An 18,196-nucleotide genomic window follows, 5' to 3' on the forward strand; every position below is an offset into this window, starting at 1 on the left:
CATCCTACCAGTTGCAGATATTCCTGAACCAAAGGTCCCCTTTGGACCATTCCCCATAGCCTAGATCACCTATTCTCCATTAGGTCCTCTATGCTCGCTTTTAATCCCTGTATATTTTTCACACTCACAACAAGCTGCAGCATCAAGCTCCACTCGCAAATTGCACCATGTATGGAGATAAAATGCTTTTGTTTGCATTAAAGCCCGCTCCTTCAAATTACACTGGGGAACCTTTAACTGTTTTATTTCAGTGCATGACATGTCCAATGGACAATGCTTTCTTAGACTTCAGAAATACAAAGATTTATACACTTTGATGAACAAGAGGGCTAAAATAGGAGGCCTATTTCCTATAAATTTTATGTTTCTCTCTACTGAGAACTTCAGTTTTGTACAACACATTACATGCAGAATGGCCACAGAAGACAGTATGTGACAGGCAGGGATAATCACAAAAGGCAATGGGGAAAAAAGAAACTTCCCTATTAAATGGAACTCTGTATACTTTGAAATGGAGAGAAAACATGAATTGTAGGTAAAACTATTTCTTGGGTCTTCAGGGGGTTATTTCTACAGTGACAGGATGGTTTCAGAAGGCAATTGAAATTCCTTAGGCATCCAGCAAAGCCAGAGTTCTCACAAGTTAACCTTCAAGGATTTCTGCATTTTCTTCTCTGAGGAAAATTGCTTCTGGAAGCTTACATAAAGCAAAGGTATAGGCAGAACTAATACAGCGAGGCAAGATCAGAAAGGCCAATAATTGCCTCAAGGGATTCCGTGGAGGTGGATATTACTTTAAATGATGTTTCAGATCAAAACAATAAAGAAGTTTTTCAAAAGATGATTTAAAAGACCATTAACTACTGCTGCTGTTAGTAAATGATTTTTTTTTCCCTCTGATACACATTGCAAATGAAAGATGTGTTCTTCAGCTATTTCATTTCAGCTGAATGCAGCTCAGCTCAATTATTTTATTTTAATAGGTCTCTTGCTGGTTTTGGTATTCTATTTTTGTCCAATAATATGATCATACTTCATGAATACTAGCTATTTTCAATTGTAATGTGAGACAAATAATGCAGCAATTCCAACTCGGACCTCTGGCTGCCACATTCCTGCTGAACACCCCCCCCATGACTTCTCTGAACACCTGCAATTCGTAAGGAGAACTAAAAGGCATAAATAGCCTTAAACAGCTGAGTTGTTACCATCTTAACTGTGCTAATGAAACATTGTTCTGAGTCCTTCATGCCTTCTTTATAGGCAAAGTGATCTGGAGACCTGCCCAAAAAACATACCATCGCCATCATTGTACATTTGGAAGCAAAGGATAGAAATCCCCAGCTGTGAGGGGGCAAATTGACTGATACTGGTAGCAGGCTCATCTCTGCCTTTTGATGCATGTGCAGTGCCAGAGGATTAGCTCTCAGTGTCACTGCTACTTTAATCTCTAGGGGGTTCACGTTAAATATTTTACATAATGCTAAAACATAAAATTCACTGGAAATTGAAATAAACATTGATTTCTAGACCTTCATGATTACAAAGAAGTTTCAAGCATGAACTAAACGTCATTCAGACTGCATTTACAAAAGCCATTTTATTGTGTTTCCCTGTTTCTCCATCAGAGTGAGGGCTAGGAGACTCCTTTGACTTCATACGTGCACCATACGCTGAGGCTAGTTCTAGTTTGAAGTAGCTACTGTGTAGTCCTACCCTCCTCAAACGTGAAGCACATCTAAACAAAATTGGCGTGGAAGAGGTTCCCTAATTTTTCATTTTTGAGTTAGACCCAATATACAGTTTTCAGAAACAGCCAGAACTGGTAATATTGCTTTGATATTATTACAACTGTTTACTTTCAAGTTAAAAAACAAGTAGCATTTTCTATACTGGGAAGCTCAAATACCGTAATCTGGTTGTCATTGTCAGAATACATTCATAAGAAGTACTGGGGTGACAGACTTTTTGAATATTAACTCTTTCAGAAACTTTCCAGTGGGTCATTGGTCTTTTACTTATCACTGCCCCCAAATGTTTTCTCCTGCTTCCCCTGTTCATGGGACTTGGCCACACAGAGAAACTCACACCAAGGCTAGCAGAGAAGAAAGAGATGTACAGAAGATGTGTTGGTGCAGGCGTGCCCTTAAAAGTGACCACCCAACAAAAGCTGTAGTTTAGGGAAGTTCTGCCTTTTCCATAAAGACTTCCCTCTCCTTTGCTATACGCAGCACCAAGGATTTTGTACTCAGAAGTTTCATATGGATATTAGTGTCTTAAAAATTCCTCAGTCTGTTTCCTTCCTACATGCAGATCTGTATCCTGGGTGACTATACCCCTTCTCAGCCAGTCGCCGAGTGGGTGGTTAGACTTGTTTCATCACACATTAGATTTAACTAGAACTAATAAGGGAAACATAGCATTTTACTTTTGTCGTGCCTGAAGGTATTCTATATTATCACAGCACCTCTTCCTCTACAGCTTTTGAACCAGCATGCCTAGTGGATGCACTTAGTCCCAGCAGAAGCACCTGGTTCATCACATCACAAGGGCTGGCTGTAAACAACCCAGAAACCACCTAAGAGTTGAAGTTGTCAGAAAACAGGTTGAGAAGAAAGCTTCACTACATACCATGTTGACAGCATCCTGATCAAAAGGGTTCCACTCAATGTTCTGCGGATAATGGGCCAAAACTTTGGACTTGAAGGTTCTTCTTAAGGGGCTCTGGTCAAAATTCTCTCCTGTAACAAATGATGAAAAAATGATTTGACACAGCATGGAGGCTTCAGAGAGAGTTGGCCTGGGCACCTTGCTTTCAGGTTCGGGGTTTTTTGCGTGAAAATTGAAGAGCATTTACACTCCCAACAGATGAGTTACTTTTAAAAGAGAAACATAAAAGATATATAGTCTTGCCCTCATCCCACAAAATCTTACTGCCATTGCAATACAACTGCCAAATGAGTATTTACGGCAAGTAAATATAACACAAAGAGAAATTACTGCTGGAGTTTTATGGAAAAAGGCTCCACAATCAGCTGAATTTTCCACCTTTTCCTATATCTAGAAATGGCTTTACCTACAGGGAAAGTGCTCTTTCAGCATCAAGCTTGTTATAACTGTCTTACAGTCAATAAAAAGTATAAACATCTCTCGGCTATTACAAATTATTCAAGGACTCATTACAGATCTTTTATATCACAAGTCCTACGTGAAGATTAAACATATTTTTCTACTGCATCAAATTTCAAGGACAGACCTTTTTCACATAAAGAATCCAGCAAGTGCAAAGAGGAAGACTGAAATTAGACTTCGAGCAGAAATGCATCCAGTTATCAGCATACAAATAGTGTATTTCATGGTAATATTGCTAATGGAGTTTTCATTTTGGGATAGTCTAAATTATGCAACACAGTAATCAAAATGAGTTCTTAAAAACATTATAGTACAATCAACTACACTTTTCTCAGCTATCAGAATACTAATTTCAGGCTTCTTGCTTTAAAGACTACAGGTGAGTCTTTCCTACCTAGTTTCTTTCTCACATGAGAGGAGAGAATGGTATGAACACCTTAAGTTCACAACACTAATGTTTTCACCAAATCTTACTTCGTACTCAATGGTGACTTGTTAGTGTTACCAAGACACTTTTATACATATGCTTCTGAAATAGAATTGTATTTCTTTTCATTAAAAAGAAAAGACAGAACCAATATTTCATTAATGTTTTTAATGAGAGGATATTTTGGATGAAAAAATAGTCAGTGACTTGACAAGCTCTAAAGGCCATCCACTATTCCAGCAGAAAAGTTAACTACAAGTCACTAACCTCACTAGCCCCTCTCTGACTGAAGGCAACATGGACTGCAGGAGCATAATTTGTGCTTGCCAAGTCACATATGACACTTCATGCAGCTAGAAGCCTCCAACTGATGTTGCAAAATTCACAGTTCAGCAATTTACCCAAAGGTTTCCGAGGCCACAGCAATTTGGCACATGCCCTTTGCTCCTTGCAAAGCACAGTCTACACAATCATTTGGCTCAGAGTCAATCAATCCAAGGAAATTTCTGTACAAATTGATATTTGAAGGCAGAAGTTACAAAGCTCAGTTACAAAGCTCACACTGAAGTTCACGAAACCAAAGGCTATCGCTCTATCACAGAACATGGCAGTAGAATGACCTTTTATTCTGGCCCAGAAGTTCTTTGCAGAGGCTTTAGAGATAAAGACGTCATCCTTTGATTCACAAAATAAAAATCCCAACAAGCAAAGCCAGCAAAAATTCTCTCACTGGGTACGCACTTAAACATACTTGGCAACATTTTTAATTCTTAGTATCAAACAGTAATTAATGTGTTTCCATAATCAAATAAATATGCATGAGGTTATTTCCTAATTAGATCTTCAATCTTTCTCACATCTGACACAGTTTATCTCACAACTGTGAATTAGCAGAAAGGCAGATATTTGATGCTAAATTTATTTGGCTGCTTCTACTAAAAGTTCAAAGAGCACCTGGATGACTTAAGTTCTCCACAACTAACAGCAAGTGATTGTCGGAGTTCGAATTTCTTTAAATATTTCCTTTTTCATGACAAAAAAAAAAAAAAATCTTACTGTAACCTGATGGATGCTGATCAGATAATTTGTGGGTTCAGAGTCTCTCATCACCTGTGGAGTTCATCAGTTGAACTCTTCACAGGTCCTTTGGGGGCCAGTTTTGCACTCTACATCATATAGGTGCACATCTTTTGCTTGGAAAACAGCTGCCAGTGATGACAGTCAACAACTAAATTGATTAATCATCTGATATTAGCACATAACTGTAAACGAGACTCCAGCAGCAATGCACATTAATCACGTCATTTACTGTTTCTGATGCCTGTGCTCACTTATAGGCACCAAAGAAATTGGAGCAGGCTTTGCCCTGTGTGCTGTGCATGCTCGGAAGAGCCCCAGTTCCAGCACACCTAAGACAGGGCATCTCAGGGTACATGGCTCTGTGTGCTTAGATTAAGTGGGAGAACAAACCACCCAGCTTTCACCTAAATACCTTCCATGAGTGCCAAGAAGTGGAGGGTTACACACCCGGCAGCTTTACCTCTCTGTTCTGGTAGAGCAGCCTAAGCTCGTGGTGGAGCAGCGAGGGCAGGCTGCACGGTGCTAGGTGCTCTCTTGCCTTTAACCTCTCCTCTGGCATTAAAGCAGCGCCGGCAGACTCTGGAAGCATGTCAGACTGCTCAGATTATTTGGGAAGTGATCCTGGAAGGGTTCTCCATAGGAAAATATCCTCCTTTCCTAGTTTGATGGCTCAATTACTAACTAATCCCATCAGATAAAGTTGTACTTTTTTTCCAAGTTAGACCAAAAACCATATTACTGGGAATACAAGAGTGGGGAAGGCCTTGATTTTGTGCTGTTCTTGTTACTGAATATCCTTCATCTTATTTTCCCTATGCCACTTCTCCATCTTGACAGGCAATACTCTGGCAGCATCCAGAACCAGTGGAGAAGAACAAAACAGATTTGTCAATAAACCACTGTAATAATTAAAAACTGAGGGTTTCAATCACCTTTTGAGAATAACCAATAAGTTGTATGCTTCTGCAAATACTTGCGCAGTCATCTAGATGACAGACACACCCAAAAGTTTTGTTTATGAAGCACAAGCTTTTGTTTAAGAAATCCAGTTTCCCCAAACCAGCATTTACAATGTCCTAGTAGGCTGACAACATGGATTCATTTTATCCAGAAAAGTAAATGGCACAAATAACTTACCTTTGCAGAGTCTCTGCAGGTTTTGCATTTTACTGCTCTGGTGGTTTTTAAAAATATATAAATTAAAGGTAAAACACACAGAGAGAAAATACAATTTTCTCAATCAGTGATCACTAGACAATAGAGCCAAGAAAGCACACCGGAGTGAATCAATCGGTCATTAGCTTGAAAAGACACAACATCACACTCTCCATACAAAGCTGCCTCCTGAGAAGCCAGGCAAGGTAAGCTTTCAGAGGAGATGCATAATTTAGCAAAGAAACAGTACCAGGATATGACAGAAAGCAATCCACATGTCAGGGCGAGCCATTATCATTTGGCCAAACTAGCAAGAAACACTCCAACTCCCACCAGAATGAGATGAGAGATGTGGAACACAACACTGACAAAAAGCAGCTGGAAGAGAACCACAGGGAGAAAAACGTTCTTGCCAAACATGAAGGAAGGGATCTGGACCAAAGGGTACCTGATATTATCAACTTTCAGCCTTGGTAGTTTGAACTGCTGAGTCAGATATGGCAAATAAAGTTATTCTAGATAAACAGTATATTTTCATCGAATCTACTGTATGCTTATTTAAGTACTTGCTTGCTAGCTTCCAAAATAGGACTAGAAAGGCACATGAAAAATGAAGCAAGTATCAAATGTGAATAGAATCCATATTCTAAAATATTAATGGCCAGTTAACAGTATTATGAATACAGACAGAAGCATCGTATTTGATGCATGGTACTCATTCATGCAAACAGCACATCCCATTGGGAAAGCTGCCTATCAGAGATTTGAATGGACTCCTTTTTGCATTCAGGATATTTTCCAAAAAATCATTCAGGTATTTTTTGAAATTGTGTAAGATATGTCTGATACAAGTTTCATTTCAATTGGATACTATATCCTATGTAACAGTACTTTAAACTACAGGTACTTTCCCCTAAAGGCACTCTTCTTAAAGTGATCTTTAGTTTCAGATTAAAAGCAAGCGGTGAAGTGATGTTTGCTAGATCAAGAAAAAAATGTGGTAATTCCATTTCAAAATGAAAAAATTCTCAAAATTAGAAAATTCTGTGTTTTGTATGAAGGATAAAATTATCATGGAAATGCAGCTATAGTTGTGAGGTTATCAGTCACCATGGTTTTCATATGAGTCACCATATTTTAAAACTTAGCAATCTTAAGGTCTAAGCAGATCTGTTTCAACTAGTCATCACAACTACAAGGGCATACAAAAACATGTACCAAATAGGCAGAGGCATCCTTCACCCACACCCTCTGGTCCAGGGAATGTAAGCTATCTGTCGCTCCTTCCAAGCTCTGGAACGTAGACAGGAATGCTTGTGACCATAGAAATAAAAATATCTTTTATTCCTTTAGAGGAACGTACTGGGAGCAGGACTATGCACAGTAGTGTACCTCATGGTGACAACCTCTTTGGTAGCTATTTCTAATTAGAAGTGTTCGGCACATCCAGCTGATTTCCCTGCAGACAGGACTTTGCTAAACATTGGATGACCCTGCATGAGAAGCTAGTAATGTACAATGCGTGAGTGAGAAAACAATGTGGGGACAGGAATAATAGTGCTTGGCTGGGGAGCAACTAAGCTGCTAAATTCGGGAGATGGTTACAGTACTGCAGGTATTGTGCTCTGCTGCTTCCTGTGCCTCACCATGACACAAAAACAGCAGTGGTAGACCAGACAGTGGTCAAGGACGTTAGCTCCTTGCGTTATTTCTGACCACATATTCTCATATCTTAAAGTGTAGGAGGGAAATTATACGAAAGTGAGCCCTGAGACAAGGCAGACAAAACAGTTCTCATCCAAAAATTTTAAAATCTGAGCTGTCTGTGAGATGGTGGTTGCATTTCGGTGGGGTCTGGAGGCTTGAGCAGGGTCTAACCTAACTCCTTACTTATCAACATGTAAAGAAATTGATGGATCATATTTAAGCAGGAAGCCTTTGCGGGTTGTGGACTCTATCAATACATCTACACAATTTGGCACTTTTTTCGGTGTGTTTGTGTGGACCTCACTAATGCTGTTATTTAAATCTAGACTGCAAAACATTCTTCCTTGAGGTATCAGGAACCTTTGGGTCTCTAGCAGAAATTGGTGCAGCTGGACCTTCCAGTACCCTTTATCCACAAATCTACATAACCAAGTCCAGTTGAATTTCTTGATAAATATTTTCTAATAAGGCCTTATGGAAGATACTGTTCAGTCTTTATGAAGCACATTAAGACTTAGCAATGTGTATATCCACCAATACACCTGACATCACTGGTGGCATTTTGCTGGGGAGGAGAAGCATATCTGTAAAGAGAGCTTCGAGAAAAAGACTAAAATTTATCAGATATTGATTCAAATTAGGTAGAAGAATGAGAAAGTTGAGGTTCTTTGGTTTCTTATTAAACTCCGACCTTTAGTTTGATTCAAAGTGAGTTGGAAAACAGAAAATAAAGAGAGAGAGGGGGCCTGATGATTATTTTGTCCTTAACGCCTTTTTACCTGAGGTTTTGTCTGTAGTATCTGAGCTCTTTCCACGGAGATCTGCTTCTAGCCATTTGTACAAGACTACACAACATAACAGAGATAAAAAAAGCAAGTATGAACAAAATGAAAAGATATGCTGGGGGAGAGAAAAATATGAAGCACACATTAAACACTTTCCTTGCAACCCATCTTCCTCCCACTACTGCCAAAGGGTAAATCCATGTGATAAACAACCCCCTTCGTGCCTGTATTAGAATAAATTGTTGAATGCATTGACAGACATTGTAGAAATAGTTGTCAAAATTAGTAACAAGATTAAATTCTCGGTACTTCAAACAGCACGCTGCTGTACAGCTTCCCCATTATGAAAGACAGCTTTGTTCATACATTGAGCCATTCCAGAGCCTGTGAAACTGAGACAGGGAAACCAGCAGTTCTTTAATCCGTGCTGAAGTTAAACCCAAGAGGTTTTCTTTAGCATAATAATGTTAGCCATGTTGTTACACCATCAATTCTGTACTTCATACCATTTTCAGGACTTTTTAAAGTTGCCCAATAGTTCTGTTCATAATTTCTGGTCTCATAATGGGGTGGTTTTGGACAAACATTTGAATAAATAAGCTATGTTTATAACTTGGATGGGCAATCTTAATCTCTTCCAGTAAAAGCTACCCCAACAGGCACTGATAATGGAAGAGCTTCCTGCTGGCATGTATAACTGAGGTTTCTTCCAACTAGTTTGCTCATCTCCTGCAGAAAAACAAAAATGTTTTCGCTAACACCACAGCATTCTTTTGTCAAAAGAAGTCCCATTTGTATGCTACACAAAGGCATTACACAATCCTCCTCAAGTTAAATCTATTTTTATAAACCCAGAGTGTATATTAAAGCTGCAATACCATTGACCTCTCTGGTCATTCAGTTTCTAGGTGTAAATGCAGAGTATTTCCACCACGACCTCCTACTTGAGCTGTTAATCCAGGCACTAGGTCAGAAGACCCAGATAATTCTGCCAAGGCTATATTTTCTGGGAAGGCAACCCTCAGCAGAGGGCACAGGAGCTCCTTCAATAAAGATTTTTAAATTTGAATTTGTATTGTCTTCATTTTTAGAAGGCACCTGTACTGCAGGACAATGTTTTTCTACTTCATGTGTCTTAAGCTGTTTTATTCAACTTTTGAGCTGTTTTAACTAAAAAGTTGCACAAATATTTAAGATAAAGGAAACAAACCAAAAAAACTGCTACTGATTCTCTGGGAACATATTGTGAGAGCATTCATTTAGTATCTTGATCTAGAAGAGCCCAGTCTCTGCCACAATCAGGACTGCAAACTCTCCTGGTTAACAGGAATGAGCCAAAGCCGGCGACTGCCCCATACCTACAATGCCTTTATAACCCTCTTTGCCAGGCTGCCCTCGCAGCTCTCCCCCAAAAGTCCTTTACAACGTTATCACTCCAAGGGAATTTGGCACCGAGCTTCTACAGACTTTGATACAAATCTGCAATAGGAAGAGCGAAAATGAAAGATGTAACAACTCATGAAGTGATGCATAACCTGATGCGCCAGGCCAGGTTTTGGTTTTGCTACCCATTCAGTATTTTTTGACCATTTACCACCATCAATCACATACTTAAACAGTCACAAAGGTTACGTAAGCTCCTGCACAAGAAGTAAAAATGTCAGAAAGCCTTTAACAACACTGATATAAATGTAGAGCTATGAACACTGTTATACAGCCTTATAGAAACACAATGTAATGGAATATGACCATTGCCACAAAATAATTGCTCTTAGAAAAGGCTCAGTATTTCAAAAACCGTTTTAAAAAAGAGATTTTTTTTTCATCTGGAAAAGTTATTGCACAAGTCTAAATAAAGAGAAAAAGGCTCTAACACAAGCAATTCAGTTTCCCATCATCCCTTCCTTATGACCTTAATTAAAATACTTATTCCCTGCCTACTGAGTAACATTATACAGCACCAACACTGTCAGCTTCTTAAAATAGCCCCAGGCCCATAAGGTTGCATCGTAATCTTGTTAAAATTCAAAAAGGCATGGCTTAAATTATGTCAGTTTGGGTGACTTTTTGCAGTGTGGTGGGTTTAAAAACAGGTATCGGAGGCATAGTGCTCCTACACAATTACCTCAGAGTCTGCCCCCAAAGGCAGCAATTAGTAGGAAACAGTGGGGTGGGTATAAAACTGGACCGATCCTTATAAATATAGGAAATTATTCACACATTGGGCTTTTGTTTGCTCCAGAAACCAAGGTGTGTGGAATTCACTCAGGCTGTTGGTGCTGCCACACTGCCTTAAGCACGGGCTTCTGACCCACTGCCAGGCAGTATGTGGAGGGTGTGGTGCCCCAGGGGTCCCCGGTCCATCCTGGACAAAGCAAGTGGCGTATTTTCTTTTTTATTGCACTTCTATATTCAAATTTGCAGTTCATTTTGATATTAAATTAATGACTACTAATAAAGAAAACAATTTAAGCAATAATTAAAGGTTCATTTAAATTTAAGTTTCATCCATCATTATTCTTAAATTGCCTGCTAACCCCTTGGTTAGCTACATAGCAAATGAGTAATATATGTAACCATAAGAAACCAAACAGTCTGAAATCCATCTCCCAGAGGTACATTAGCAACATTAGAGTGAAAAATATTCAAGACATCAGCTCAGGTCCTTTGACACAGCAGGATACCAAAGCCCATCTGGTGAGGGGAGCAAGAGGCACCTGCTTGCAGACTTGGGCTGAACCACCAAGAAAGAAAAGGAATTTTCGATACCTTCACGTCCTTCTTGAAGTTTGGATGGCTTCCCACTTAGTGTTAACAACCATTTCCCACTACTTGTTTTACATGTTTATGTCCCTCCATGGACCGAATACAGAATGAAGTATCCAGTCACACCTTTTGCACAGGACTCTTTCCATGCTCACAAAGGCAAGATCAAGTTCAGACATACCCGGTTTCTGTGTCAAAACATGCCACCACAATCTCAGACTGGTTTTGGAAACAAACAAACATCATTTTCCATTCAAATGAATCTTAAAGCAGGTTTTGTCCACTACTACCCAGGGACAGAGGTAACACAAGAGTCTTGTCTTAAGATCTGCTTTATTATAGTTGGTATTTCTGGAGATGAGAAAAGGGCAACCCACTCAACCAACCATAACGTGTCATCCAAAAAAATCCCTGTACCATTACTGTTTAGGGTTGTGTGCAAGAAAGGGGAATTTTTTTCAGTGACTTTTGATTAGGGGCTTTTTTAGTATAAGAAAAACTGGCTTTATTATCATTATTTGCTTTTATAATTACAGTACATTCATTTATCTTCTAAAATAGGCTGTATTAAGATAAGTTTTTTGAACCACTCCACAATGCACATAATATCACACAGCTATATTAGTCTCCCTTGACTCATCAGGATGCAAGTTTCAGGTGTTTTGTTAGTTGAAGCTAGAAGCAGCTTCACTAAAGCTGCATTTACACAACAGCAGAGTGTGAATAAATTCACTGGTAAGACCTTTTGCTATCGTAATTCAGAAAAGAAAGCAGCTTAATTTGGCCTGGACTATTTTCAGCACTAATCAACTCTGACATAAACAGAGCGCGAAGATGCCCATCCCAGAGCTTAAAGTGTCAGCTATTCCCGATTTGGGGTTTTGCTTTTTGTCTGTCTTGCACAAGCTTGAGGCCTCTGTTCCTGGGACTTAGTACCATTATGCTGGGCAATAGACTTTTCTCATTCAAAGGAAGCCCTTGCTCTCTGATGTCAAGAGCTGTCCCTTGATGTGCTGAGCCACAAAGAGGATCCAAAGGACTGTTTTTTTTATCAGCCACACAGAACACAGCCTGAGAAACCAGGTGCTCTACACCCATCAGCACTCTCCAGAAGGAAGCTATTCTCAGTTTCTGAAGATCATTCTTCTTCAAACACCACAATCTGCAACCCAACAGTGCCACTCAAGCTGACAAAACACCCTGGGCAGGGACAGCCTCTTCACGCTCCTTGAAGAGCAGCCCCACATCTGTGAGATTTATACAACCAGTTTTATCAGTGGGGCAAGAGGTGGATTTAGAGAGGTTGGACCTAGAATTAGCTCCTCACTGTATCATTACTTTTTTCGTCTAACTTTCACAAGCAAAAGGTTACATCAAGGCAGTGCTCATCTGCCTTAAAGCTGCAGCTGCTAAGCTTTATGAAAACTTAGTTATATGTGTTTTTGACGGGAAGGGGATCTGGCAAAGCAAGAACTTTGTTTCTTGCAGTCAGGAAAGGTCTTTCATCATCATGAAGTAGAAACAACCCATTGTGTAGCACAAACTGATATTCTTTAGGGGTTTTGGAAAAACTGCTGTTTAAGCTGCTGCCAACAATTAATTGTCCTTATGACGGTCTCCAAGAGTCAGTCTTCTGCCAGTTTTCAACAACTGAATCCTTTTAGAAAAACACAAAAACTTTCCACATGCTGAAAAGTCATAAGAACCCGCAGGCAAGGTTTGAAGTTACCAGAGCTCCTGGATGGAGAACAGTGGTGAGCAGGAATGGAAATGCAGGCAGATGAGGATCTGCTGCCCACGCAGCTGTATCAGTCCTTGGAAGAGATACTTCCACTTAAGAGCTACCAGAGAAACCATTTCAATTCGGACATTGCTCTCAGATGCTTCAAGCCAGGTGTACTTCAATAACTGCAGATTAGAATATCACTACAAATGCTTTTACTGTGGGCAAATCCTTGTGAACAAAGGAACAAGTCATTTATACAACATGCTGGAAGATGCAGAACTTAATAGCTCTTGAAAAAACAATTGACTTGTGTCAACCAAAAATGTTAAAACATTGTTAAGAGGCAAAAATATCATCATATTGAAAGAAAGATGAGTTCTTATAACTCTTTTAATGTACCTACTTTGCCACAAACATCTTTCAAGAACCAACGTGTCTTGGTCAACACCACCTGCATTTAAAAAACCCCTGAAGATCAGGCTGCTGCCAATGAGTTTACACAAGGGACCATTAAGAAGCCACTGGTGCACAGTAATTGCACATCTAAGCCACATCAAAAATATGCTCTATGGTTAAGTAAACCCTAAGTAAACTATGACTAGTTAAATACATCTTTAGGGTTTTATTCATTGCAGCAGAGCTCTGTATGTTTCAGACAAAGCATAAACAACCAAATTTATGCCTTATCACCACTGACCATTTTGTAGTCAGTTCCCAAGTCTACTGAAAATGCAGAAAGCTGAAACCAGGACTCAATCACCATGCCACAGTAAAGGGTCAGGATTCAAATCCGAAGGAGTGGACCAATACTAATTTCTGCATTCAAACTAGACTCTAGATGAGAAACTGAAAGCACAACACTGTTTCTGCCATGCTCCCAGATTTAGTTCAGATCCCTGCAAAGCAGAGCCTAGAAATAAAATCTTTTGGCTTCCTTTAGTGCCTTGGGGAGTATTAGGTGCCACAGCATCTTTGTAAGGGTTCGGCTTGTAAATGCTTCTGCACCTCAGATGCTTTCCTGCTTTGGCCCACTCGTTCCCACAGATGTCTGGAAATGACAGCAATGGAGTCACACAATACCACCTCAAGGTTTCTATCAAACAAGCCACCCTTAAACCTCAGGATACACCTTCCACTGTCATCAACAAGATCTCTTAAAGAACCCAGGTAAAGTCTGGCAAAACAGGCAAAAAAGGTCTATACAAAGAGCTCTCTATCTTAAAAGTATCTCCTTTACCAAGGCCTAGCAATGAAAAACAGTGCCTTACTCCCTCTCCCCACAGATTTCTACTGCTGCTCCAGTAAAAAGCTCTTTGCAGAGCAGTAGATACCCATGTGAAACCAACAAATGCTTCTGGGATGTTTTTAGACTCTGAAGGTGAAAAGACTGTGGTGAGTCACAAAAGGGAACAGGGCACATTTCTTGGCCTGAAATAGGATTGAAAAGAGCTGGTAGGATTCTGAAAGAGGAGCTGAAGAGCTGCACGAAAGAGGTGAGTGAGAAATTAAGTCCAATTTCACCCCACATGCATATTTTGCCTGTTATTTTAATGCCCTGCTAGTAGAGATAGAAGCAGCACAGAACAGAGATCTAAATAACCCTAAAATTACCTGGCATTTAAGCAAATGCTTCCTCTTTACCACTAATCCACTAATCCTTCAGCGCCTGGATCCCAGGTTGATTGGCACATTAAGAATACGCATGTAGAAGGCTGCTCTTGTTTTTAAATGAGCATGAGCTGACACCAACTAGAGGGGGCTAATTCCAAGACAAACCATTTCAAGCCACCTCAAACAGACGTTAGAGCCTTCCTGCCCATTGCACACACCTCATGTAAAACCACCAGGAGTTATGTTAGAATATTTTCCTTTCACGTAAAGGGGAATTCTGTGACATTAAATAGAATGCTTCACATAATTGAGCAAGCCATACCATGTTGCTCTGGAGACCTCAGTAACTGTTCCAGCATACATTAGAAATGGACTACTTCATACTGAGCTGGATTAGGCACAGACTGCATCATAGCTGAACACGATTTAGTACCTACAGTCTCTGTGAGCGTACTAAGGTCTGGGAGGTTTAGTAAATACAGCGAAGTGGATGCAAAAGCAAACAGAACTAACAATATGTACAGGTATAGCAACACAACTCTGAAAATGATAGTGTCAGTGTGACTGTGGAACAGCTAAATCTTAGCATCCGATTACAGAAATTGAGCATAACATTTTTTCATGGTGAAAGAAGTTATTCCGTCAAATCAAGACAGGAGAGAGTTCTTTATGGTATGAGAGCATGGGTTTCAATAGTCGCCACTCACACTCCCTACAAAACATAAGCCTACCAGCTAAAGAACATCATTCTACATAAGAGAGTGCACATGTATAACGTATTCACAACCATATACATGTGCACACTTCTCTCCCTAAGAGGGGAATGGCAGGAACGATCCGTTACAGATTCAAAGCTGCCCCCAGCACCTGGGGCTCCTCTCAGCTCCACAACGGCCCAGGCAACAATAGAGACAGCCCTCAAACCTGGACACCAGCTGGCTTGTAATTCCTTGCAGTAGTGCAGGAGCATCAGGAGTTCCTGCATTACTCCCACAGGATTAGAATTCCCATCTCAAACCAGAGAGGATAAACACATACCAGATTAAAGAGACACAAGCATTTGCATATCTCTTCAGGGTTTGACAGGTTTCTGGTGATTTATTCTACAACATGCAAATACACCGAGAGCATCCCTGATGGGGTACCACCTCAACGCAAAGGTTAACAGGTCTGTATGTGTTGGATTAAATATTTACATTAAGGAAGCAAATTTTTTTGGATACTTACATAGGAAGTATACACAAGAGGAAAGACCCAAACTATAAATATTTGTGACAACAAATGATGCAGATCTCAGCAGTTACACAGCTGTTAGCAATAAGCTCAGCAGAGGGTAGCTGAGCATGAGCATTAGTGGATATTTTCTTAACTAAAGCCTGCAGTTTTATTATCAGGCTGGGAAAAAAAAAAAACAAACCCACCACCTCCTTGTAAAGGACTGTAAGATGATTTACTAATATCAGACTACCAGAGACTATAATGAATATTTCAAGGGCTTCACACATATCCAGAGAATCATGGCTAGTCTCCAAGTTGTCACAAGAACAGGCGGTACATATAAAGAACAGAATTCCCCTTTGAAACCAGAAGTGTCATATATGTACACCAGATTAAAGGAATCTGAGTACTCACATACATCCTACAGTTGCAAATTCAAGGGTCATGAAAGAATTACACAATGTTCAAACTTCTGGCTTATTTATAAGCCAAAACAACAAAGCTTCAAAAATACACTCCTTTTGCCTCTGTAGAAAGCTGCTTGTTAAAGTGGGACTGCACCTCTGGCTTTGAATTCAGCAAGGTTTATTCTGTGTTTATAGCAATACAAGCAGCTGAATGTGACTTATTTAATATGGAAAAATGAAACTTCAACCTGAATCTGTATTTTGTAGCATCAGAGAATCAATTTATAAACAGCCTGAGGAACCGGGTATTTTAAGTCAGCTATAAAACACTAGTACAGTACCAGTTCCAGTGGTGCTTTTGATTAACCCTTTCCCGAATTAATGCTTTCCCAAAGAAACATTCTTTTGTCACTTATCCCAAATAACTGAATTCTTTGATGGGTTTATCAAGGTACATCCCTCACCTTCCCTGTTCCTTTTCTTATACCTGTGCTTTCCAAAACCAGTTTAGGTTGCAGGTTAGCACTGAGCCCCCTTTTATTCAGGTCAGCAACACCTTCCAATTTGCAGTGAGGGTGTAGGATGCCCTTGCAACGATCCTGCAAAAACACTAACCCACAACACCTTCTACCTCTCCACTGCATCTTCCATGTCTAAAGAGAAGATGGATTTTGATACGGTCTGCAGGGGCAGATCTTGAGCAGCTGACTTAATGGCAGCAAAACCCAAGCCCTGTATGGGTACAGCTCTTTCTCCAGTATAGATCAAAATGCAATTGCCCAACCCAAATGACAACACACAGACTCACGACCCTGCAACAGTCATCCAGGTGGATTCTGACAGAGATTTGCACCTTCTTAGGCAAACAACATTATTGCTTCATCTCCCTGGACTGTCAGGGCATGTTGAAGAAGCCATGCAATAAACATTGTCCAAAATAACTTATGTTTCTTAAGCCTTTTTAGTTTTCCCTTTGAAAACACATTTAATTACAACCTTGTGTCAACCCATATAAGAAAAAGGCCTTATTTTAATACATGTTCTGTCCTGACAGAAGGTCAGCTTTTCCCTTCCCCTAAGTTATCTTTTACTTACTATTTTGTAAGTTGTGCTCTTTTGAGAAAGACTGTGTCCTATGCAATGTTAAGCAAGGTAGAGGAGAAGTATATTCCAAACACTACACAGTTTTCAAAGCTACCCAACAGAAAACTTCTGCAGTGGCTTTTAGAAACAATCTAGACCTGCAAATAGCAGAAAAAGCAAGGGAAAAATTGCCTAAGTTCCTCTGCAGCTTTAACCTCACTGGTTACCCTAGAAAAAAGCTACAATGAATTATTTCTTCAAGCCTGCATCACCTCAGCTCCACACAATTCCCAGGCTGTGACTTGGTCGTTGCTATTCATCTGCGGCATGGCCTTTGGTGAGCCTGAGGCTGGTAGAGGATAGGGCAGGTGCTCATGAAGCCGCAGACATCTAGCAGCAGCAGTGATGCTTCAGGCACCGCAAGCAGCTCTTAGCTCCTCCTCTAACCTCTCCTTATTCCCAGCCCTGCATCCAAGCTCAGCTGTTTCCAATGGGGAAGAGCATGGGTGAGCTGAGCCAGCTGAAAGATACCGGGGGAAGGGATGGAGGAATGAAGAATACAGGGGAAAACACTGCTTTCCATCCCCCAGCTGGACTCATCTTTCCATTTAGTTCATCACATCTGTACAAAACACTTAGGAGAGTGTGAAACAGTGTGAAGGAGAGCAGGAGGAAGACTGCACACACTGACACTACTACCCAGAACATCTACAAAATTAACTTCTAAGCACCAGCCCATCTAGCTCACAAAGAGTACAGAGAACAGTCATGCACTACTGCAAGAAGCATAAGCATGAATGTGTATTTTTTTTTATACTCTATAACTTTAAGCAAGGAAAAAAAAAGAGGGTTTGATGACAACTTTTTTTTCCCCCCAGTATTATTAAGAAAGAAAAACTCCCAAAACAGATCACAAATTTGGAAGGTGCTGTGCCTCTGGACATTTCAAGTCCAAGCTGATTCTTTCATTAAATTCCTGGTCTATGCAAGCTGTACACACACAAAACTTGAAACCTTTCAGATGGAGAAAGGAACTGCAGCAGGTCGAATTTTCCTGAAGAGCCTCTCTCCTCAAAGATGAGTAATTAATTCCCTGACA

At 40.1% G+C, this 18,196-nt stretch overlaps 1 protein-coding gene across 5 annotated transcripts in view; it reads right to left on the reverse strand.

The window, feature by feature from the left end:
* DENND5B (DENN domain containing 5B) overlaps window positions 1–18,196 on the reverse strand; it is a 115,626-nt gene that overhangs the window by 60,227 nt on the left and 37,203 nt on the right. For 3 of the 5 annotated variants that reach the window (XM_054074721.1, XM_054074741.1, XM_054074750.1), the window contains exons 2-3: window positions 8,281–8,346; window positions 2,632–2,741 (exon numbers count right to left, since the gene is read on the reverse strand). In XM_054074721.1, coding sequence (XP_053930696.1) covers window positions 2,632–2,741; window positions 8,281–8,346 — 176 coding nt within the window. The remainder of the gene's footprint in view (window positions 1–2,631; window positions 2,742–8,280; window positions 8,347–18,196) is intronic. The other 2 variants (XM_054074731.1, XM_054074758.1) reach the window with 1 other exon arrangement.

The sequence above is a fragment of the Cuculus canorus genome, chromosome 1, assembly GCF_017976375.1.
Source record: "Cuculus canorus isolate bCucCan1 chromosome 1, bCucCan1.pri, whole genome shotgun sequence".
In the NCBI taxonomy this organism is placed as follows: Eukaryota; Metazoa; Chordata; class Aves; order Cuculiformes; family Cuculidae; genus Cuculus; species Cuculus canorus.